The sequence below is a fragment of the Heterodontus francisci genome, chromosome 23 (assembly GCF_036365525.1).
Source record: "Heterodontus francisci isolate sHetFra1 chromosome 23, sHetFra1.hap1, whole genome shotgun sequence".
Taxonomy (NCBI): Eukaryota; Metazoa; Chordata; class Chondrichthyes; order Heterodontiformes; family Heterodontidae; genus Heterodontus; species Heterodontus francisci.
Window position 1 is genome coordinate 56938796 of NC_090393.1, and position 24052 is coordinate 56962847.

Below are 24052 nucleotides of genomic sequence, written 5' to 3' on the forward strand. Positions count from 1 at the left end.
TGTCTGCAGCAGAGAAGCAACTGGACTCTGACATGAGCAGAGCATAAGTGGAGGTCCCTCTCTCTCTTTCCATTACAGCTTGAAAGCTTCCTCAAAGAACTCGCAAATTAGTCAAGCCCTCAAGTATGCACCTGGCCACAGACTGCAACATGACACAACTAGCAAGAGCAAATCAAAAACAACTTTCCCCATCTACACCTGCAATGCCCACATTACACTTCCATGTTCTCACAATGCAGCCCAGACAACGTATTAGAAGTTTGAATCGCAGAATTGTTACAGCGCACAAGGCGGCCATTCGGCCCACTGCATCTGTGCTGGCTCTCCGAATGAGCAATTCACCTAATACCATTCCCTCACCTTCTCCCCACAACCCTGCATAATCTTCCTTACTCAACAAAAATGTCTTTCACCATACTATTAACACACTTTTTGTCTTTGCCCAATGACCTCCTTGTCAGTTATTCTGTGACCCTATGCCCTATCACCACCTTCCCTTTTGTTCTCTTTTGCCCCACCCCCACTTTATTTGCTTAAAACTTATTACATTTCTAACCTTTGCCAGTTCTGATGAAAGGTCACTGACCTGAAACGTTAACTTTGCTTCTCTCTCCACAGATGCTACCAGACCGGAGTACTTTCCAGCACATTTTATTTTTATTTCAGATTTCCAGCATCTGCAGCATTTTGCTTTTATTTACAAATATATACACTGTCCTACCTCATCACTGGGGTCATAGTACTGCTCCAGATAAGGGTGAGCAAGAGCTGCCTCCACTTCAATCCTCTTGTGTGGATTAAATGTCAACATTTTATCCAATAGATCCAGAGCTGCAACAAAATGAAAACATCTATATTAAAAATCTTACCTCTCTGCGCACTTCCCATTTGCACAATGTTGTCACATTATATCCTTCGATAGCACCTTCCAAACCCACGACCTCTACCACCTACGAGGACAAGAGCAGCAGATGCATGGAAACACCATCACCTGCAAGTTCCCCTCCAAGCCACACACTGTCCTGACTTGGAACTATATCGCCATTCCTTCACTGTCGCTGGGTCAAAATCCTGGAACTCCCTTAACAGCATTGTGGGTGTACCTACAGCCCAACAACTGCAATGGTTCAAGAAGACAGCTCACCAAGACCTTCTCAAGGGCAATTAGGGATGGGCAATAAATGCTGGCCAAGCCAGCGACACCCACATCCCATGAACGAATAAAAAAAATTATGGTGTCAAATTTTCTCATTACAAGTTCCTATGTCTACAACTATAATGGGGTCGTTGTAAATAAATCATTGATTATACAATTGGGTTACTAGGTTCCTGCAAGTCACAAAATGCTTTGAAATTTTTCCTGCCTTTTTTTCTTCAGCGGCAAATTTGTAACATTCAAAATAAACATTTGGACAAAGTTCAAAATTGCATATTTCACAATAACAATCAAACTTATCCATTCTATTATCTTCGTGCCTCTTAATGCCTTAATTAAAGTTTTCATCTGAAGGTCTCCGCATCTCTCAACAGCCTGAATTTAGTCTTGATATTTTGCCTAGCACGGTGACTCTTAGCCGAATTGGATTGTGTAATCAGGTCAGGTGTGCTGATATATTTTTCTTTGGCTTCTCGTGCTTTCTACTCTGCAGTTTCTCAAATAATTTTGGAGGGAACAAATTTCCAAGTTTCACTGAAGTAAAATTTATATTGCATGTGCACTCAAGAAGAAAAAAAGTCATCTGATTATGCACGTCACAGCTTTTTTTTTGGTGTTCTATAAGTTTAGATACGCATTAAGCTGGGAGATATTGAAAAAGACACAAATAGAGCGAGGCAAACAGACAGTTTCTTTCTTTAAAAACCCGAATCTTTAAAGCACAAAATGCCTTTGAGGAAAACAGCGAAGCAGGAATCTGGTTGGAGGGGTCAGGGGATCACTGGCCTTTTGTCACTCACCAAGTGGGTGTGGGGAGAGGAGACACAGAATGGATGGAGGATGAAGTTTCAGGTCTGTGATCTATTCTGATGAAAGGTAACAGACCTAAAACATCAACTCTTTCTCTCTATGCAGAAACTGCCAGACCTGCTGAGTATTTCCGGCACGATATGTTGCCAGGTAGTTAGGATTTCTTTATTTGGAGCTAGGAGTTATTGCAACTTCCTGGAGATCTGTTTATCTTGGGGAGTCAGAGGATTTTCCAGAGATATTCCTGAATTGGCTATGGGTTTTTCTATGTTCTTGCCTCTCCCAAGAGGATTCATGGTTGGAAGAGGTGTGTGCCTTTGCACCATGCCTGGGTGCAGTGAACTTGATGCACCTCTCCTTCGTTTTCTCTCATGTGGCATTAGTCACTCCCAAATTATCCCAAATGTACATGCAGTACATTTAATAATAAAAAGGCTATTTAATTGGTTCAGAAAGAGAAAGGATTCTGTTTCGTTGATGGGTCAACTGATCAAAGTATTTAACGCGGAGTTGAACCATACAAGCCAGAACAGTCCCAGGTTTTAATCTCCAGTGCATTCAATTTAATTTCAGCTGGGTCACTGAATCTCAATTCGCACGGACAGGGAGGAGAAAATGACAGACAGGACTGCTATAGTGAGTTGTGCAAAGCAAGAACAGTGAATCCTCGATTCATGGATATGGACCTAATGCCCTAGTGAAACTGGATATTGATTCCTGCTCACCATTCCAAAGGTCTGCTCCCGAGAGAGACAGTTAAGCATTTAGTAAACTCCTCTTCATTCTTTGCACGAATCCTATGTAAACTGCAACAGTGAGGCCAATCCAAGTAATCAACAGGACAAATCAAAGGATCTTTGGCTCTTGGAACATCCTAAATGTGACCTTCCCTTCCCATGCTATGCAAAAGGCACTTCTACTTAGACCAGAAGCAAAATCACAAATCCATAGTCATTTACAGTTCTTCAAAAAGGAAAACTGCAGGTTTAGATAGAAAAGAAGAATCTGACTTGTTCTCTGTATCTCAACTTTTAGATCCCCTTCAAGTCTCACTCAAGCTGAGTAATACATGCAAATCTGCAGGCACATTCCTGAATGCCCTCTATGTGCTAATTCTTACCTTTCCCATCAGCCTTGGGGAACAGTCTGTTCCAAGGAACTTTGTTCTTGTGAGGCAGAGATTGCAGGTAGTTTCTGGCTTTGACATTGATTATACAGTTCAGGTCTTCTGGAGAGGGCGAGCCAAGAATACCTAAAAACAAAGTGGGTGACATTGGAACTTCTTCGCGAGAGTAAAATGTTTGACTGGGCATCAAAGAATTGGAAAGTACAGTTCACTGGCAGCTTAGCCAGTAAATATACCATGTGGTGTGGCACTGAACCATGCAGACAAGATACCATATTCAATCACTAGCCTGCCTTAAGTTAGCTGATCTCAGCTGGAGTGACAGTTTGGGTATTGAAACTAGACTCAGGGACCCTGGACTATGAGAGACCCCTGAACCAAATTTCAATGCCAGGACAGGATTAACAATAGCTGAGATACCCTCCACAATCACAGAATCTTACAACACAGAAAGAGGCTACTTGCCCAGTGTGCTTGTGTCAGCTCTTTGAGGAGCTATCTAATTAGTCCCAGTCGCCTACCCTTCCCTCAGAGTTGAAAATGTTTCCTTTTCAAGTATATATCCAATCCCTTTTTAAAAGTTACCACTGAATCAGCTTCCACAACCCTTTCAGGCAGTGCATTTCAGTGTGTAAGTCGCTGTGTAAAAAAATTCTCCTCACCGTCACCTTTTGTTCTTTTGCCAATTATCTCAAATCTGTGTGCTCTGCTTACTCACCCTCCTGCCAGTGGAAAGTTTCTCATTTACTCTATCAAACCCGTTGTGATTTTGAACACCTCCATTAAATCTTCCCTTAACCTTCACTGCTTCAATATTAATCCCAGCTTCTCTCGTCTCTCTGCAGTCACTCAGCCCTAGTAGTAAATCTCCTCAGCACTCTGTTCAAGACTTTTAACATCTGTCCTGAAGTGTGATACCCAGAATTGGACACAATACTCCAGTTGAGGCCTAACGAATGATTTATAAAGGTTCAGCAGATCAAATAGTCTGTACAGCAAAATATCAAAATCGAGACATTTGAAGAGCTTTGAGAAAGCATTAAGGAAACATTGTTCCTTTAATACACTACCTGCTTATGTATGCATAACATCCATTTTCCACATTACTGCACCCATCATTAAATATACTATGATTCGGATTAGCACATAATGGAAAGTACAAAGTTGAAAACAGCGTTTCTCAAAAAAGGGACAAAGGCTGTGAAAATATCCAGTTACGGTTCCCAATCCTAATCACTGTTGAGTAACCCCTGCTGGAAATGTGTAGAATTCTGGAGGGGACAGGTAAGAGCTTGGCTATGATGCATATGCACTCTCACTTCCCTCTTTATACCCCCCAGGTCCAATAGCTCGCAAACATTCACATCAAGATTCACACGTGAAGATAGGCCACTTGGGTTAAAAATACTGGAAGGATGACACTGGCTCTGTATTCCAGCAAGTTTTAACATATTTCAGGGAAAAAGGAAAAACTTATCAGAAAAATCCCTGATTAAACTGTCCTCTTGCCTCCTCACTACCACCACCCCCCCACAACTAAGGGCCACTGGGAAAGATCTACAGTTACAAATTAAATACTGTGGGGCTATTGGGCTTCAAGGCAGTTTACTCTCAAATATAAATATGTCTTCTAAGTAGAGAGACAAAAAGGTTCTGTATTTCTTACCAAGGATATGGTTGAGCTGATCCAAATAGTGTTTGCCTGGGAAGGTGGGTCTACCGGAGAGCATCTCAGCGAGGATACAGCCTACTGACCAGATATCGATTGACTTGGTATACCCCTGCAAGTAAAACAGAACTGCAGTGTACATTCTCAGACTTATACATTGAAACTAAATTATAAACAGACTACCCGGAACACAGACTTCAAGTACTTTTGCAATAAATCCTGAACCCCATACCACTAAGTATTTAACTTTCCTTATGATTGCTATCACAGAAGTGCAGAAAACAACCATTTAATTTCACGCTGTCCTTGCCATTCCAAGTCAAGTGATGTTTAAACCAGACTGGCAGTGGCAGCCACAAGATTATGAAGTACAGTGTTAAATACACGTGTACATAACACAAATTCGAACAGTTAATCGGTTGCATAACACTTTAGAACTCCGAAAAGTTTACAGACCACTCAGTTTTAAGCATGAGTCACTACAAAAGAGAACAACTTGTTCCTACGTTACTATTGATGTTGCTTTTTAACAAGCCATTAGATCAAGAAGGCTGCTTTTGGCTCAGCAAAGGCAGTTTGATGGTTCTACCTGGAGCAGTGGCAGTGAAACTGGCAACAGTGCCTCTGGGTTAGGAAGGAAAAGGAATGGATTTTTCATAAATTAGACAGCATTCTCTGCCCTGCCAGAAGGTAGGCAAGATTGGGGATATAAAAGCAAAATACTGCGGACGCTGGAAATCTGAAATAAAAACAAAGTGCTGGAAATACTCAGCAGGTCTGGCAGCATCTGTGGAGAGAGAAACAGAGTTAATGTTTCAGGTCTGTGACCCTTTATCAGAACTGGGGATATAGTTGAATTCAGTTATCCAGTCAAATAGCCGAACAATGTCAAGACTCAAACGAAAGCAGCCATTTGATGAGGTGCTGCCAGTCCCCATGAAACCACACCCCAGCCCAAGTCACCATCTTCAACGGGAAGTGGGGGGAGATTGGCAGGGGGGAGGGGAAGAAAGTAATCAATTGGTTATTGGGAAGTGGCATATCCAATGCCACAGAAGTCAGAACTGTGCACAGAAGAGAGATACCAGCTTACTATTACTGTTCTGCAATCCACTTGCCTGGACTCCAAAATCAGTTTTTGACTTTTTTTTTAAAAAAGGATAGGTTTGACAATCTGCAATTTTTTGTGTTAGAAATCTCCATTTTCAAGTTGAGAGAGATTGGTGCTGGGCACCATTCTGCTGTACACTGGGTTAATGAGCATTTCTCATTACACCTTCTCCAGCATACCATTAGAAACGTGTTTTTTGTATCCAGGGTTAGGAAACATGCAAACAGCAGCCTTTAAAGCTGGCCAGCACATAAATACTGAATTTCTTCCCCAATGTTCAGACAGACTCAATTTGTAAATAAGCAAACTAAAACTTTTTAGAAAATTTGATAGAAAATGCAGATACATAAATGTCAAGTTGCCTATGATGGGACCTTCATACTTGACTCCCAATTCAAGATTCAAACTGCTGGTATGTCAACAATGGCCCACGTGCAGAAACCATGACAGGTAGAGAAAGCAGCTTACTGACCAGGAATTCAAACACTGAACAAAAGGTGATCAGAAAATTGGAGTGTAATCCTGCAGTGATTATACATTACTGTACCAGAGTGAATTCAAACCCACTAAACTCATTTATGAACTTTGCTCATTTAGAACAAGTACGTTATTGGCACTTACCACTTTTTCTCCTCATACTCCAGCCCCTCAGGAAAGCATCAACCAAAACAGAACCTTACCCCTGTTCTAACATGTTAAATGTCTTCCAAGTTTTAAAAAAACCCAGAAAATGCTGGAAATATGCAGGGAGAAAAGACAAACTAATTTCAGCAGAGGTTAGTCATCAAGGTGACACCAAAAGCACTCTCCAACCTCCTTGGTTTTCTCAGGTATATTTCCAGCATTTATTTTTTCTTTTGATTTCTGGAATTTATGTTTTATAATTCATTAAATTTAGCATTCACCCTGTTTTTCATCAGCCACACTTGCTGACAGCAATCATTATCTCTTATGATTTGTGCTCTGTGGGGATCAGGCATGACCCACAGCAGAACGTTGTGTCCTGCAGCAGGAACAGGGTGGATGCCCTCTAGGCTGTGCAGATTTTCACAAGCACAGAAAAGACAGAAAGACAGTTCATTTGCAACAAAACAAAAATGCCCTCAGTATTCAGAATTAATTACAGTAATTCTCAGCAACCACCGAGGCACATAAATGATTAGGTTGGGTTTTCACTGACAGTTGATGCTCCAAAAGGTACAAAAGCAGCATTTTAAAACTGTGGAGACTTTGTGTTCTCTGCAACCAGACATTACTCAAGACTGCAGGAAGAACAATGGAACTGCAGAAGTTTATAAATTACAACGGAATTATTACACCTATGGGGAAGTCACACAATTGGACTGCTGTTACCGAGAAACAATTCAGCTTAATTTCAATGTCTTTAACTCGTCTGTAATAGTCACTCCAAGTGCTTTCTTTTTCAGCCCCATCTCCATTATAGGGCTCACAGGACAGGACAATTCCAACAACTGACATTTCCCTCGCATAAAGCTACATAATGTTAGACAGGATTCTGCAGAGTCACTCCTGTACAGCAAATTTAGCATCAATGAACATGCAAGCTTGATCATTGATCATGACATTATTTTCGCAGTATTTAAACTCAGACCTCTACTGCTGGAGGTGGGTGTCGAGAAGTCAGTTTAATCATTTCTTCAAATAAGCTTTAAAACAAATCTGAGAGTCAATTTGGAACAGACAGAGAATCTAAATGTACCAATTTTTAAAATATTCATTCAGGGCTAGGCTAGCCCAGGATTTATTACCCATCCCTAATTGCCCTTGCGAAGGTGGTGCTGAGCTGCCCTCTTGAACCGCTAAACTCCTTGAGATGTAGGTATACCCACAGTGCTGTTGGAAAGGGAGTCCCAGGATATTGACCCAGCGACAGTAAAAGAACGGCGATATAGTTCCAGGTCAGGATGGTGCGTGGCTTGGAGGGGAACTTGCAAGTGGTGATGCTCCAGTGCATCTGTTGCCCTTGTCCTTCTAGTTGGTAGAGGTTGCAGGTTTGGAAGGTGCGGTCCAAGGAGCCTTGGCGAGTTGCTGCAGCACATCTTGTAGATGGTACACACTGCTGCCACTGTGCGCCGGCGGTGGAGGGGGTGAATGTTTGCAGATGGGGTAATAATCAAGCAGGCTGCTTTGTCCTGGATGGTGTTGAGCTTCTTGAGTGTTGTTGGAGCTGCACTCATCCAGGCAAGTGGAGAATATTCTATCACACTCCTGACTTGTGCCTTGTAGATGGCGGACAGGCATTGGGGAGATAGGAGGTGAGTTACGCGCTGCAGAATTCCTATCCTCTGACCTGCTCTTATAGCCAGAGTATTTATATGGCTGTCCAGTCAGATTCTGGTCAATGGCAATGCTCAGGATGTTGATGGTGGGGGATTCAGCAACTGTAATGCCATTGAACATCAAGGGGAGATGGTTAGATTTGGTCTCGTTTGAGATCGTCATTGCCTGGCACTTGTGTGGCACGAATGTTACTTGCTACTTATCAGCTCAAGCCTGGATTGCTGAGGCTTCTGCAAAATGTGACAAACGTCATATACTGAAATCATGGTTAGCTGTCCTGCAAAGTTGCATTTCTGACAGCAACCTGCACTTTTAATGTAGTAAAATGTCCCAAGGGGCTTCACAGGAACATTAAACAAAATCTGACACCGAGTCATGCAAGAGGATATTAGTAAAGCTGACCAAGGCAGATTCTAAAGAGCAGCTTAAAGGAATAGTGAGACGTGGAGAGGTGGAGAGATTTGGGGAGGGAATTCCAGAGCTCAAGGCCTAGGCAGCTGAAGGCACAGCTGTCAATGGTGGAGCAGAGGCCAGAATTGGAGGAGAGCAGAAGTCTTGAAGGCTGGAGGTGGTTATGAGATAGGGAGGGATGAGACCATTGAGGAAATTGAAAACAAGGATAAGAATTTTAAAATTGAGGTGTTGCCAGATTGGAAGCCAAAGTAGGTCAATGACCAGAAGGATGATGGTGAACAGGACTCGGTGCAAGTTAAGATACGGGAAGCAGAGTTTTAGATGAGCTCAAGTTTATGTAGGAAGATGGAAGGCCAGCCAGAAGAGCACTCGCACAGTCAAGTCTGAAGGTAACAAAAGCATTAACAAGGGTTTAAACAGCAGTTGAACAAAGGTGGGTCTGAGGCGGGCGAGGTTGTGGAGGTGGAAGTAGGCAGTCTTGGTGATGCAGTAGATAACATGATCGGAAGCTGATCTTGGGGTCAAACTGACACAAGGTTATGAACAGTTTGGTTCGGCATCAGACAGTAGCCAGGGAGTGGGATGGAACTGGTGGCTAGGGAACTGAGTTTGTGGCAGGATTCGAAGACAATGGCTTCAATATTCCCAATATTAGTTGGAGGAAATTTCTGCTCATCCAGTACTGGCAAGCAGTTTGACAAATCAGACAGTGGACGGGGTTGAGAAGTTGTGGCAAGGTAGAGCTGGGTTGTCGGTAGCATACAATCGGAACCTGATGTGCTCTCAGATGATGTCAGAGAGGGACAACATTTAGCTTAAAAAAAAAATAGGAGGGGGGGCAGTAAGGATAGATCCTTAGGGGACTCCAAAAAAGGAGAAAAAAAAAGGAGCTCCTCTCCTCAAATATCCTATCAATTCCTAGTCTCGAGTACAAGCTGCCAACAACATTCCTACAAGCTTTACTAGGTTCACAGCTACTATTATTAGCAGCTTCTAAAATGCATTCTCTGTGGGATGTTGTGACATTTATCAAAACATTCATCTCACTGGCAGATTTTGCCTTCTTTCCCCAATTTGTGATCCAAGCCAAGCTTCAGAGTGATGCCCAACTTTAAACTGATCACAATGTTCCATGTGCTCAAGATCCTAGTCACCAAAAAGTAGTCATATCCTGAACACTTAAATTCCTCAATTGATAATTTTAGATGAAATTTAATGCATCAAGATTGCAAGAAAAGACACTTAGCCAATGCAGTTTACATGCAATGGAGTGTCATTTGATGGGTTTAATAACAGCTCAAATTGCTCCCACCAGCAACAGCCTTGAAGTACATGACAACCTTCACTCAATGAGAAATGATGCAACTCCCAACAAACTACTGGAGTAGAACAAAGCAAGAAGGAAAGCAAACCACTCTCAGCTCCAGGGACCCGGGTTCGATTCTGGGTACTGCCTGTGCGGAGTTTGCAAGTTCTCCCTGTGTCTGCGTGGGTTTCCTCCGGGTGCTCCGGTTTCCTCCCACATGCCAAAGACTTGCAGGTTGATAGGTTAATTGGCCAGTATAAATTGCCCCTAGTATAGGTAGGTGGTAGGGAAATATAGGGACAGGTGGGGATGTGATAGGAATATGGGATTAGTGTAGGATTAGTATAAATGGGTGGTTGATAGTCGGCACAGACTCGGTGGGCCGAAGGGCCTGTTTCAGTGCTGTATCTCTAAACTAAACTAAACTGAGCGGTCACCATTCCAAATCAAGATATTTGGCTAGCCATTCCATGTACAGTTCAATGTACTATAATTTTCAATACCAGTTCCTAGGTTTGGAGTGGGGCGGAATGGGGACTCAAACATTTGAATTTGAATAATTAGAACAAAGATGTTCAATTTGCAAAGTTACTTGTTTTGCTTTTGCACAGCCTTAGAATTGTCAGCTCCAGGTTAGGATTAAAAATAAAACAGCCCAAAAGCTCACCTTGGAGTTGAGCATAATCTCAGGTGCTCGATACCAACGGGTGGCAACATATTCTGTCAGGAATCCGGTATGATCATGGTCTGGGTCAGCCACACGTGCCAGTCCAAAGTCACAGATCTGTAAGAGAGAAAAAACAAAGCATTATTTTTGCATCAGAAAACCACAGCATTTCCTACTCCATGTATTGAAGCAGTGTCAACATCTGAAGAAAAGGTTTACTACATTGGAGACAGGCTACAGGCCTTGTAAGTAAGTTACTGCCACCAAAGTTGCAAATTAAAACTTTATGACCAATCCACACACCAACAACTTATATTTACATACTGCCTTTAATGTAATAAAACATCCCAAGGCGCTTCACAGCAGCATTATAAAATAAAGTACGACACCGAGCCACAAAAGGAGCTATTAGGTCAGGTGACCAAAAGCTTGGCCAGAGGTAGGTTTTAAGGAGTGTTTTAAAAGGGTAAACAAGGTGGAGAGGTGTAGGGAGGGTATTCCAGAGCTTAGGGCTAGGCAACTGAAGGTGTGGCCACCAATGCTGGAGATATTAAAATCAGGGATGCACAAGAGGCCAGAATTAGAGGAGTGCAGCTATCTTGGAAGGTTGCGGGGCTGCAGGAGATTAGAGTTAGGGAGGGGCAAGGCCGCGGAGCAATTTGAAAACAAGGATGAGAATGTTAAAATTAAGACATTGCTTGACTAGAAGTCAACATAGGTCAGCGAGCACTCGGGTGAGGGTGGGGCGGGGATGGGGGGGGAGGGGAAGAACGGGACCTGGTGCAAGACACGAGTTTTGATGCCCTCAAATTTACGGAGAGTCGGATGTGGGAGACCAGCCACAAGTGTATTGGAAGAGTCAAATCTAGAGGTAACAGAGGCACGAGTGAGGACTTCAGCAGAGGTTGAGCTGAGACGGGCAAAGTCAGGCAATGTTACGGGGGTGGGAACAGCAGTGTTAGCGATGGCACGACTATGGGATTGGAAACTCATCTCGGGGTTGAATGTGACACCAAGGCTGTGAACTGACTGGCTTAATCTCAGACTGTTGCCAGGGAGAGGAATGGAGACGTAGCTAGGAAATGAGTTTGCAGCAGAGACCAAAGACGATGGCTTCAGTCTTCCCAATATTTAATTGGAAGAAATTTCTGCTCATCCAGTACGGGATGTTAGATAAGCAGTCTGATAATTTAGCAGCAGTGGAGGAGTCAAGAGAAGTGGTGGTGAGTTGAGCTGAGTGCCATACATGTGAAAACTAGTGCCATGCATTCGGATGATGTCAGAGGGGCAGCACATAGACAGGAAATAGGAGGGGGACAAGGATAGATCCTTGGGGGTGGAGGGGGTGGAACACCAGAGGTAACTGTGTGGGAGTCGGAAGAGAAGCATCACAAGTGGGTTGCTGGCCATGACTAGGTAAGAAAGATCAGATTTCCAGCATCCGCAGTATTTTGCTTTTATTTAAGAAAGAATGGAACCAGGTAAGAGCAGTCCCATCCAGCTGGACGACAGTGGAGACACATTGGAGGAAGATGGTATGGCCAACCGTGTCAAAAGCATTCCAAAACACTCATCTACTCTTCTGGTAATGCATCCTATCCACAGTACCTTTGGTTGTAGATTGACAGGTTTAATTTGTTGGAGAAAATTGATACAAAGCATCTCACTTTGAAGATTTAAAACAATGGATGTTCAAGGGATGTGCACAAAACACAGCAAGCTGCACCCCCCCCCCCCCAATCCCAATTAAAACAACAGACATTTGACTGGGTGGGTGATGAGAAGATTGGGGTGGTGCAATAGGGGAAAAAAAATGCTCATTTTGCAACACTGTAATTGTGTTTGATAGAATGTTTTAAGATGGAGCCAAGGAACCCAGGAGGCTCAGAGGAACAGGTTTTCAGTCTGTTAGCTGATATCAGTTTGTTCACCAATTGGGAAATTACTCCCAGACTGACTGTAAGTGGAGGTGAAGATGCCCAAATACAGTGAAAATTGAACTAAATTGTTCCCCTGGGGACTGCACTGAATTGGCTGCTGTATCTGGCAATGTTGAAACACAAACAGCAAAATTTAACATCCTAAATCCGGCCACAGCAACCTTTTAGAAAACCTCATTTACATCAATCTAGCAGTTTTATTACTGACTGCAGCAGCAATAGTGACCCATTTAATCCAGGCTCAGCACTAGTTGAATAGGAATCAGCCAGCAGAATTCTGGCCTAGTGCATCAACAATGTCAAAAATAATGATGATTTATTGTTGTCAGTATGTTATGGATATCAATTACTTGAACATGAAGAATTAAAGAATAAAATTAAATTTGTCTATACCCTGTGTCACCATGCATTGGAGAAATAGCTCACATTCACTACTTCTTTCAATTCATTTATATTTTCACAGCATCAATGTGGATTTCCAGTTTTACTGTTTAGCAGCCAGAAAAGCAACAGTAGTCTCTGACGCACCTGTTCTGCTGATGCAACCTTCCACAACAGCGCCACTAATATATATTCCTTTTTCCTCAACCAAGGATTCCCCCCTGTTGTTGATAGGGCCCTCAACCGTGTCTGACCCATTGCCCACACTTCTGCCTTCACCCTTTCCCCTCCCTCCCAGAACTACAACAGGGTTCATCTTATTCTCACTTTCCACCCCATCAGCCTCCACATCCACAGGATCATCCTCCGCCATCTCCAGCATGATGCCACCACCAAACACATCTTCCCCTCCCATCAGCAATCTGAAGGGACCGTTCCCTCCGTGACACTCTGGCCCACTCCTCCATCACCCGTGACACCTTGCCCCTTCCCACAGCACCTTCCCATGCAATCGCAGGAGGCGTATTAGCTGCCCTTTTACCTCCTCACTATCCAAGGCCCCAAACATTCCTTTCAGGTGAGACAGTGATTTACTTGTACTTCTTTCAATTTAGTATACTGTATTCGCTGCTCACAATGCGGTCTCCTCTACACTGGGAAGACCAAATGCAGATTGGGTGACTGCTTTGCAGAACATCTCCACTTGGTCCACATGCATGATCTGGAGCTTCCAGTTGCTTGTCATTTTAATTCACCAACTTGTTCTCAAGCCCATATTTCTGTCCTCGGCCTGCTGCAGTGTTCCAGTGAAGCTCAATGCAAGCTCGAGGAACAGCACCTCATCTTCTGATTAGGCACTTTACAGCCTTCTCGTCTCAATATAGAGTTCAACAATTTTACACCAAGAGCCCCATTATTTATTTTAATTTAATATATATTTTTTTTAATTATTTATTTTTAACCACATTCTAGTCTTAAACTTGTTTTTCATCTTTTTGCATTTGTACAGTGCTGTTCATTATTCTGCCATTAGCACTCTCTCTGGACTCATGCTTTGTCTTTCACTATAACTATTTCGCACTCCATTTGCATTCTGTTCCATGACATCGGTCATTTAATCTCTCCCCCTTCCATCCTATCACAGACCTTCCTTCTTGTTCTTCTCCCCCATGCAACCACCCCCCCTTTCCCTTGCTCAAAGATTGTTACATTTCTAACTTTTGCCAGTTTTGATGAAGGGTCACAGACCTGAAACGCTAACTGTTTCTCTCTACACACGCTGCCAGACCTGAGTATTTCCCGCACTTTCTATTCTCATTTCAGAGTTCCAGCATCGGGCGGGGGGGGCACACACAGACAGACACGGGGGGGGGGCACACAGACAGACACGGGGGGGGGGCACACAGACAGACACGGGGGGGGCACACAGAGACAGACACGGGGGGGGCACACAGAGACAGACACGGGGGGGGCACACAGAGACAGACACGGGGGGGGGCACACAGAGACAGACACGGGGGGGGGGCACACAGAGACAGACACGGGGGGGGGGCACACAGAGACAGACACGGGGGGGGGCACACAGAGACAGACACGGGGGGGGGCACACAGAGACAGACACGGGGGGGGGCACACAGAGACAGACACGGGGGGGGGCACACAGAGACAGACACGGGGGGGGCACACAGAGACAGACACGGGGGGGGCACACAGAGACAGACACGGGGGGGGCACACAGAGACAGACACGGGGGGGGCACACAGAGACAGACACGGGGGGGGCACACAGAGACAGACACGGGGGGGCACACAGAGACAGACACGGGGGGGGCACACAGAGACAGACACGGGGGGGGCACACAGAGACAGACACGGGGGGGGGCACACAGAGACAGACACGGGGGGGGGCACACAGAGACAGACACGGGGGGGGGCACACAGAGACAGACACGGGGGGGGGGCACACAGAGACAGACACGGGGGGGGGGGCACACAGAGACAGACACGGGGGGGGCACACAGAGACAGACACGGGGGGGGGCACACAGAGACAGACACGGGGGGGGCACACAGAGACAGACACGGGGGGGGGGCACACAGAGACAGACACGGGGGGGGGGCACACAGAGACAGACACGGGGGGGGGGCACACAGAGACAGACACGGGGGGGGGGCACACAGAGACAGACACGGGGGGGGGGCACACAGAGACAGACACGGGGGGGGCACACAGAGACAGACACGGGGGGGGCACACAGAGACAGACACGGGGGGGGCACACAGAGACAGACACGGGGGGGGGCACACAGAGACAGACACGGGGGGGGCACACAGAGACAGACACGGGGGGGGCACACAGAGACAGACACGGGGGGGGCACACAGAGACAGACACGGGGGGGGCACACAGAGACAGACACGGGGGGGGCACACAGAGACAGACACGGGGGGGGCACACAGAGACAGACACGGGGGGGGGCACACAGAGACAGACACGGGGGGGGGGGCACACAGAGACAGACACGGGGGGGGCACACAGAGACAGACACGGGGGGGGCACACAGAGACAGACACGGGGGGGGCACACAGAGACAGACACGGGGGGGGGGCACACAGAGACAGACACGGGGGGGGGGCACACAGAGACAGACACGGGGGGGGGGCACACAGAGACAGACACGGGGGGGGGGCACACAGAGACAGACACGGGGGGGGCACACAGAGACAGACACGGGGGGGGGGGGGAACACAGAGACAGACACGGGGGGGGGGGGGAACACAGAGACAGACACGGGGGGGGGGCACACAGAGACAGACACGGGGGGGGGGCACACAGAGACAGACACGGGGGGGGGGCACACAGAGACAGACACGGGGGGGGGGGGGGGCACACAGAGACAGACACGGGAAGCACACAGAGAGACACGGACCGTGGGGCCAACACCATGTGAACTGGCACCAGAAATTCCACAAGTCTGGTCGGCAGTCACGTAGAGGTGCTGATTTGCATCTCTGTTCTATTACAAATTTGGTACTGGATTTACATCAATACCAGTGTGAATTTGGCAAATGTATCCTACAATAGCTGAAGTCTGCTCACTATTTTTTTTTCCTGTGATAAATACAAAATGCAACAGAATGAGCTACTTAAACAGTCACAGAACAAACCTCAGGAATTTTTAGATGTATCAAAGACACAGGGGAAAGTTATTTAAAAAATACTAGTTTAAAATCACCTCTGCAGTAGGATTGAGATATCAGTACCCCACAAAAACAAGCAGGTTTTTTCATAGTTTTTTCAGGAAAACCAAAAAAATCTCTCGCCAGGTCTTCTATGGGGACTCTGTCACAATTCTGTTCTTAAAGTTACATCTTTGGCGGCACACGCCAACATGTACTGTTGTTGTCATGGTCCACAACATCCACTGTCAGGCATTGCAGTAGGTCTGTCATTTCTAAACTTGTATGACAAACTGCTGGGGAACTGTGGGAGCCAGTAACAAGATTCAATTAAATACTCAACACCTAGAGAACAGGCCAGCTGCAGGGATGATTAGTACCATTACCTGAAATTCCAAACTCTTACTGGCCACTGTGATGCTGAACCAGACTGTTTGTAACCTCAGCATCCTTTATGACCCCAAGCTGAGCTTCCAACCCCACGTGTTCTCCATCACAGAGTGCCTACTTCCAACATCCAATATTGCCCATCTCCGCCCCTGCTTCTGCTCACCTGCTGCCAAAACACTCTTCTCTGTCCTTTGTTACCTCCAGATTCTACTACGTTGCAATATTTTCCACCCTTCATAAATTGTGTTCAAATCCCTCTGTCGCCTCACTCCTTCCCATCTCTATAACCTCAAGCACTGCAACCCTGAGAACTCCAGCCTCGTGTGCATTCCCCACTTACTTTGCCCCATCATTGGCAGCTGTGCCTTCAGTTCCCTAGGCCCCAAAGCCCAAATTCCCTCCAGAAACCCCTTTGCCCCTCACCTCCTTTCAAACTTAAAACCTACCTCTTTGACCAAGCTTTAGGTCACCTGTCCTAATCTCTCTTTTGTTCAGTGTCAAATTTGCCTGATTACACTCCTGTGAAACATCCAAGGACATTACTACATAAAAGGTGCTAATAAATTTAAGTTGTTGCAAGATTTGAGAGTTACCTGGGCCTCATATATGGCATTTCAGTAGTTATTACTTCTTCATTTTAAGAGAACAGTCATGCTCAGACCTCAACCATCAAATGGTCTATGCTGAATGACCTTATGCTTTTCCATCTGACAGAAAGCTCCCAATACCCACTTACCAACTCACTATGTTCACCAGAAGCCATACTGACCAAACTATTACTCCTTGGTGTGGTGCGCCATAGTAATAAGACATCTCAAAGCAGCAGCCAATTTCAAGAATTGATTCCACCACCATCCCACCCAACTTCTTCCCTGAAAACACCAACTTCCAGTGGGATACAATTCCAGTAGCACCAGTCATCCACCAGTTTCTCACCCAGGTAACCAGTACCTAATAAGAATCAACCGAGTATCTGACTACTTGGTCAGAGGTAGGATGGGCAAGGCAGGGGAAGAAGTTTGATCTTACCTGACTTTCACACATTCACTTTCAGCATTGATCACTCAGTAGCAAACAAGAGCATGAGCCACAGACTAGGAATTGAACTTGGAACCTTACGCATGGCCTTTACCAACTTAATCATCAGGGGAGTCAAATCCCACTGATAGCTGCCAGATTATACAGTTAAACAAAAAACAAACATAAAATGTTGCTATTATATAGCAGACCCAGCAGTACCTGTAAAGAACTGAAAGGTCTGAGGCAGTAACCTGCCTTTTCAGATGTTATTAGATCTTCTCTGCACTTCCAGCATTTTCTATTATTTCACCTGTTTAGTGAAGGTGCACAAAATAGATGGCACTACATTTGGATACCATTTCAACTTCTCTTGAACAAACTGCTGTAGGTTTCCAGAATAAGTTACCAGGGAAAGCAAACAAAGACAGTATAAATAGGCATTTATGAGGAACAAAGATTAAGGGATAAATTGAGAAGTATGGACAAGTGATTCAGATTTAGAAAAAATAAATGGGCTTAATGTCTTGGCCTGTTCTTTAAAAAAAATCTTGTATATTTGTGTGCAAGAGAAAGAAATGTATTGATTGTTAAAATACATGACTTATTATTTGTTCGTTTAAGATTGCTCTTTTAAGGTCACTTATACAGAACAAGTGCTCTTAAAGATTCCGCATCCTAGTTTATTACTTGCAGGTCCCAAAGGGAATTGAATCCAATTAAATCTTATAATTATGGGGCAATTCTAGCAATTTAAGGAACTGTTAATTTTTGGGGTTTTACACTGGATAATCTCCTTGATTCAGTGTTACTAACCACTCCATATGTGGACCTCACATCCCTCATGAATCAAACTATTCCTGCCCAAAACTGAAATAAATATACAAAAATTCAAACCGTCAAACAAGAACATCTTTACCCCTAAATTCTAGATCCACAATACATCATATCCTTGACTACAGGCTGCGAAAGCATATAGGCCGTCAGACTGGGTTCCAAGAAGCGAAAAGCCTACTCCTGCTCCAATTCATGTGTTATAAACTAACTGATTTAAACTGGTGAGTGACCAGTACTCCACATGAACACAAAGTTTGCAGGTGAGGACAATCTTTACCACTGTAAAAACAGATGCTTCTCCAACATAGAAGTGATCATTGAAACATAGTTAAAAGGTAAGATGTACCATGGTGCCAATTAGCTTCACTTCCCTAAAAGACACAAACTGAACTGCTCTGTGACTGCAATTCAATCACAATTTGAACCAAATTCCTTTGAAGATAATCCAGAACAAATGAGATTAAAACTGTACTCCCCCAGTTAGCTATCAAATACATCACTTTAGAAAGTTAATAGGACAAAAATTACATGCTTGTTCCAATTCAAATGAGAAATTTATAATTTGCAAAATTAGTCAGCAGACACACTGCAGGATGTTACGACCTCAGCGAGACCGTTACCATTAAAATAGGGGATATGAACCCCCAGACCAATTTAAAAAGTTACATGACAAGATTTCACATTCTAACACTATTATAACTACACTAAAAAATACACGCATGAATTAAATGGTTCTTTGTAAGTAGCTGATACTCCAGATTACAAAAGGTATTCTTTTTAAACTTATTAAAGTACTGGAAAATCTCACACCATACATTTATGTTGCATTCCTTTTTGATGGCGAAATCCTTTGCGGTTAAAGTCCCAAACTCCTATCAGTAGCAATGGGTTGGGTCTCAAAGACCTTTTCAAAAATCCAACGTCCTCTTTGCTCACTTCTCAGAGAACTTCTGATCTGGATGTCCGCAAAGACAGCAATTCCTGGTGATCCTGCTGGTCGTCTTCTTCTCTGCAAGCTTCAACTTTCCAAACAGGTTCAAGTCTTTGTAGCTTTTTGCTGTATCAGGCTTCTGAGAGCAGGTGATACTCTCTCCCTGTGTCTGTCTCTCCCCCCCCGCCCCACACTCAGGTGAGACTGTCACCACTGGTCATCTTCCTTACTGCCTGTTCTGTAGCTGCAACCGCTGGGTTCCCTTCTTACAGCCTACAACTGCTGGTTTCCTCTCTCACAGCCTGTCTGCTTTCAGAAAATCTGTTAAATTTATCTGGACTCAAGTCAATAGCTTATTGCCCTGTTCCAATACGCAAAGTCCAGAAATCTGGTTTCACAGAGCCACCTGGGCCTTCCATTGTTCCCAGGTGTTAACAGCTACTTGGTACATTTGCATTTTCAGAATCACTGACCCCCTTGTTTATAACCCGAAATTCTGGGAAGGCGAAACCCAGTGTTCTTCAGGTGTTACCCCTGCAGTCTCTTTTTTTTCCCAAAATAAAGTCTTTGATCTGTTTTGTCCTATAGCAGAGTGGATGTGAGGTCACCTGACCTTCCAGACTCCATCTTAAACATTTAAAAATGAATTTTTAAAACAATGCTACAAAGTCCAGCATTCATAAAGGAGAAAATGAATTCAGGACTACACTCAGACATTAACATTGGGAACGCCCCTTTGTTAAACAGAATCATATCAATGTCTTGAGCATACTGGACCATAATGTTTATGCCCCACTGCTCACTTTTTTTTAAGCTACAATTAGTTTTTAATTCAAGTGTACAATGAAAAAAATGGAATAAAATAACCATACACAAAAATGTTTCATTCTTGTCAAATGATCGGATTTTATACAAAGCAAGTTGCACACTAAAAGGTAGCAAGATTGAATCCCTAACCTCAAAAATGCTTGGACACTTGTTCTAACTGGATTATATATCACACAAGAAATAGGAATAAGCCATATGACCACTTGAGCCTGGTCCGCCACACAAATATCATGGCTGATCTTCTCCCTCAACTTCACTTTTCTATCCTACCCTCATATCTCAATCCCTTTAGTGCTTAAAAATCAATCCATCCTAGCCTTGACTGTACTCATCCACTGAGCATCCCATCCTCTGGAATAGAGAAGTCAAAAGATTCATAACCCACTGAGTGAAGAAATTTCTCATCTCAGTCCTAAATGGCCAAGCCCTTATCCTGAGATTATTAATTCTGGACTCTACAGCCAAGGGAAACAGCCTCTCAGCATCTATCATGTCAAGTCTGCGAGTAGAAGCCTGTGATCAGTGGTGAACCGCAGGGATCGGTGCTGGGACCTTTCTTGTTTGTAGTGTACATTAATGATTTAGACGTGAATATAGGAGGTATGATCAGTAAGTTTGCCGATGATACGAAAATTGGTGATGTTGTAAATAGTGAGGGGGAAAGCCTTAGATTACAGGATGATATAGATGGGCTGGTAAGATGGGCAGAGCAGTGGCAAATGGAATTTCATCCTGAGAAGTGTGAGGTGATGCATTTTGGGAGGACTAACAAGACAAGGGAATATACAATGGATGGTAGGACCCTAGGAAGTACAGAAGGTCAGAGGGATCTTGGTGTACTTGTCCATAGATCACTGAAGGCAGCAGCACAAGTAGATAAGGTGGTTAGGAAGGCAGATGGGATACTTGCTTTTATCAGCTGAGGCTGTTAGTTGGCAATGCATTATAAATTATTAGTGACTAGGTCTGTCTCAGAAATTCACTGACTGATACAGGGTGAGATCATATTCAAATTTCATTAACCACATACTTAGAATCCTGTGTATTTAGTGAAGATCCCAGAGCTGAAGGTACATTCTGAACATTGTATTTCCATTTATAAATGCTACATTAGTCCAGGCACAGGATTATCCACTTATAAATACTATTTATACTGCTCTACTCTAAATCCTTTGAAATTGTCAGATGGCAAGCTTTGCAGATGTACAATCTGAAAAAAATGATTGCACACTTTTAATACTAAAATTTAATTGGATATGAAGCCAGTTTATTAAGATAAATCCTCTTAATAAATGTAAATTGGATTAATTCCCCAAACATAGTATCTAATTAAATGTTCCTTCAATTTTTAAGAAATTAATTTGTGCGTTGACTTGCTTATTTAAATGTGTCACATACAGCTAAGCTAAACAACTACTCCCACAGGTCAGAGTCATAGATAATTTTATTTTGAGAGGCTAGGTTTAAACCCCAATATCACCAGTAATTTACTTGCACTAAGTTATAAATTAGTCGCAATCTGAACCAAACTGATGGGCCAATAGAAGTGAACTTTTCAGCCACATAACTTCAAATCTAATTGATGCTCACTGTCAAGTTGATAGAGAACAAGTGTGATTTGGTTAAAATGGGTCAAAGTTTGCCAAAAACAAACTAAAAATGATGAGAAACTGGAAGCTTTAATAATACCCCCAGTTACTGCACATTGAGCTCAGTAACTACTTCAAAATCAGATTCTGTAACACAACTTTAACATGGCATTTACATATCTCTTTACATTACACCCATTTTAGTGCCCCACAGTCACAATTATAGTAATGATACAGCACAGGTGGCCATTCAGCCAGTCATGCCTATGCCAGCTTTCAGGAAGAGCTATCCAATTAGTCCCACTACGCCGTTTGCTGCCACCCCCACCCCCCCAATAACCCTGCAAATGTTTCCACTTCAAGTATTTATCTATTTTGGAAGCTATCGAACCTACTTCCATCACCCTTTCAGGCATTGCATTCCAGATCAAACATCACAGCATAAATGCATTTCTCATGACGCCTCTGGTTCTTTTGCCAATCCACTGGAAACAGCTTCTTCTCATTTACTCCATCAAAACCATTCATAATTTTGAACACCTTTAAGGTGCTCTAAGGTGAACAACCCCAGTTTCTCTAGTCCCCCCACATAACTGAGTCTTTCATTCTTGGCACCATTCAAGTAAATTTTCTATGCAACCTCTCCAAGGCCTGCCGTCCTTCCTAAAGTGTGTTGCCCAGGATACTACACCAGGGGCCCAATCAGTCTTTTACAAAGGTATAGCATTACTTGCTTGCTTTTGTGCTTTATGCCTCTATTTATAAACCCAGGGACCTCATATGCCTTTTTAAACAGCCTTCTCAACTTGTCCTGCCACCTGCAAGTAATTCTCTATGTACACCTCCAGGTGTCTGCTCCTGCACCCCATTTAAAATTGTACCATTCAGTTGATATTGCTGCTTCATTCTTCCTACCAAAATTAAATTAACACTCAAGTGATTCATCTGCCATGTGACATTTTCCCCAATTTGGCCTTATTCACTGATGCACTATTACCATTAATCACTTTGCTTCCTATTACATACTGTTCATCGTTACCCAAGTTGCTACACTGCTCTGCAGCATTGACTGTTTTGCCCCCACCCTACCCCCTCCCTGAGATTTATCAAATTCCCTCACTTGAAACCTCTTCTTTCCCAACCCACCCACCTGCCCTCTACTTTTAGTTTAAAGCCCCATGTACAGCCCTAGCTATATGATTCATCTGGCCACTGATCCCAGCCTGGTTTAAGTGAAGCCTGTCCTAATGAAACAGCTCCCTCTTTCCCCAGAACTGGTTCCAGTGTCCCACAAATCAAAAACCCTGTCTCCCACAGCACCCAGCCACGCATTCAACTGATTTGTTTGATCCTATGCCAATTTTGGGTGGCTGAGGTAGTAATCCAGAGATTATTACCTTCTGAGGTTCTGCTTACTTAATTTGTACCTTAGCTCCTTAAACTCCCACAGCAGAACCTCATTGCTCATTCTACTTATGCTGTTGGTTCCTGCTTGGAACATGACAACTGGATCCTCCCCCTCCAAGTTCTTCTCCAGCCACGAAGTGATGTCTTTAACCATGGCATTGGACAGGCAACTCAAACTTTGGAACTCTTGGTCACAGCTGCACAGAACAGTATCTATTCCCCTGACACATTCCTTTTCACTCCCCCCACCCTCTTGAATAGCCACTTATACCACAATCGGTCTGCTCATCAACCTTGCAGACTTTGCCCTGACCTACACAGCAAGAACCTTGGATCTGCTGGATAAGGGCAAAGGCTTCTCCACCATTGTATCTAGGGACCCTCACCCTCCTATCCATAATCACTAACCAAACTTGTACCATTTTCTAACCTTAAGGGGTTGACTGCTTCTTGCATCAAGGCATCCAGGTAACTCTCCCCCTCCCTGATACTGCAGAACGTTTGCGCCTCAGACTCCAACTCAACAATTATTGCTGAAGTACCTCAAGATACAGACATTTATCATAGATGTGTCTGCCCGGGATCGCAATGCTCTTCACAAACTCCCATATGCTGTAGTTGCATCACACCACTTGCACTGCCATCCCTATATAATCTTTTATTTAATTAATCTATGTATTTAATCAACATAGCTTATAGTTATCAGTCTTTTAATGAATTACTTGATCTAATTTAAGTTATAAATAGATTAAATATTTACCAGTAACACAAACCACAAGTACTGGAGGCAAAAAAGCACTTCCTTCTCCCTCTGCACTTGCACCAAATTCGCAACTTTTGCACCATTTGAGTGTTACTAAATTATGAACTTGACATTTATCATAAGCCCCCTTTTGTTTGATTTTAATATCCATATTTTTAGTCATCCATTGAGCTCTAGCTTTGGAGGCCTTTCTTTTTCCCCTTGTGGGAATATGTCTAGTCTGTACCCAAGC

At 43.9% G+C, this 24052-nt stretch overlaps 1 protein-coding gene across 1 annotated transcript in view; it reads right to left on the reverse strand.

Moving 5' to 3' along the window:
• The window catches only part of mapk1 (mitogen-activated protein kinase 1), a 114910-nt gene that overhangs the window by 10440 nt on the left and 80418 nt on the right, over window positions 1-24052 (reverse strand). The window contains exons 4-7 of the mRNA XM_068055354.1: window positions 10561-10677; window positions 4759-4873; window positions 3087-3218; window positions 722-831 (exon numbers count right to left, since the gene is read on the reverse strand). Coding sequence (XP_067911455.1) covers window positions 722-831; window positions 3087-3218; window positions 4759-4873; window positions 10561-10677 — 474 coding nt within the window. The remainder of the gene's footprint in view (window positions 1-721; window positions 832-3086; window positions 3219-4758; window positions 4874-10560; window positions 10678-24052) is intronic.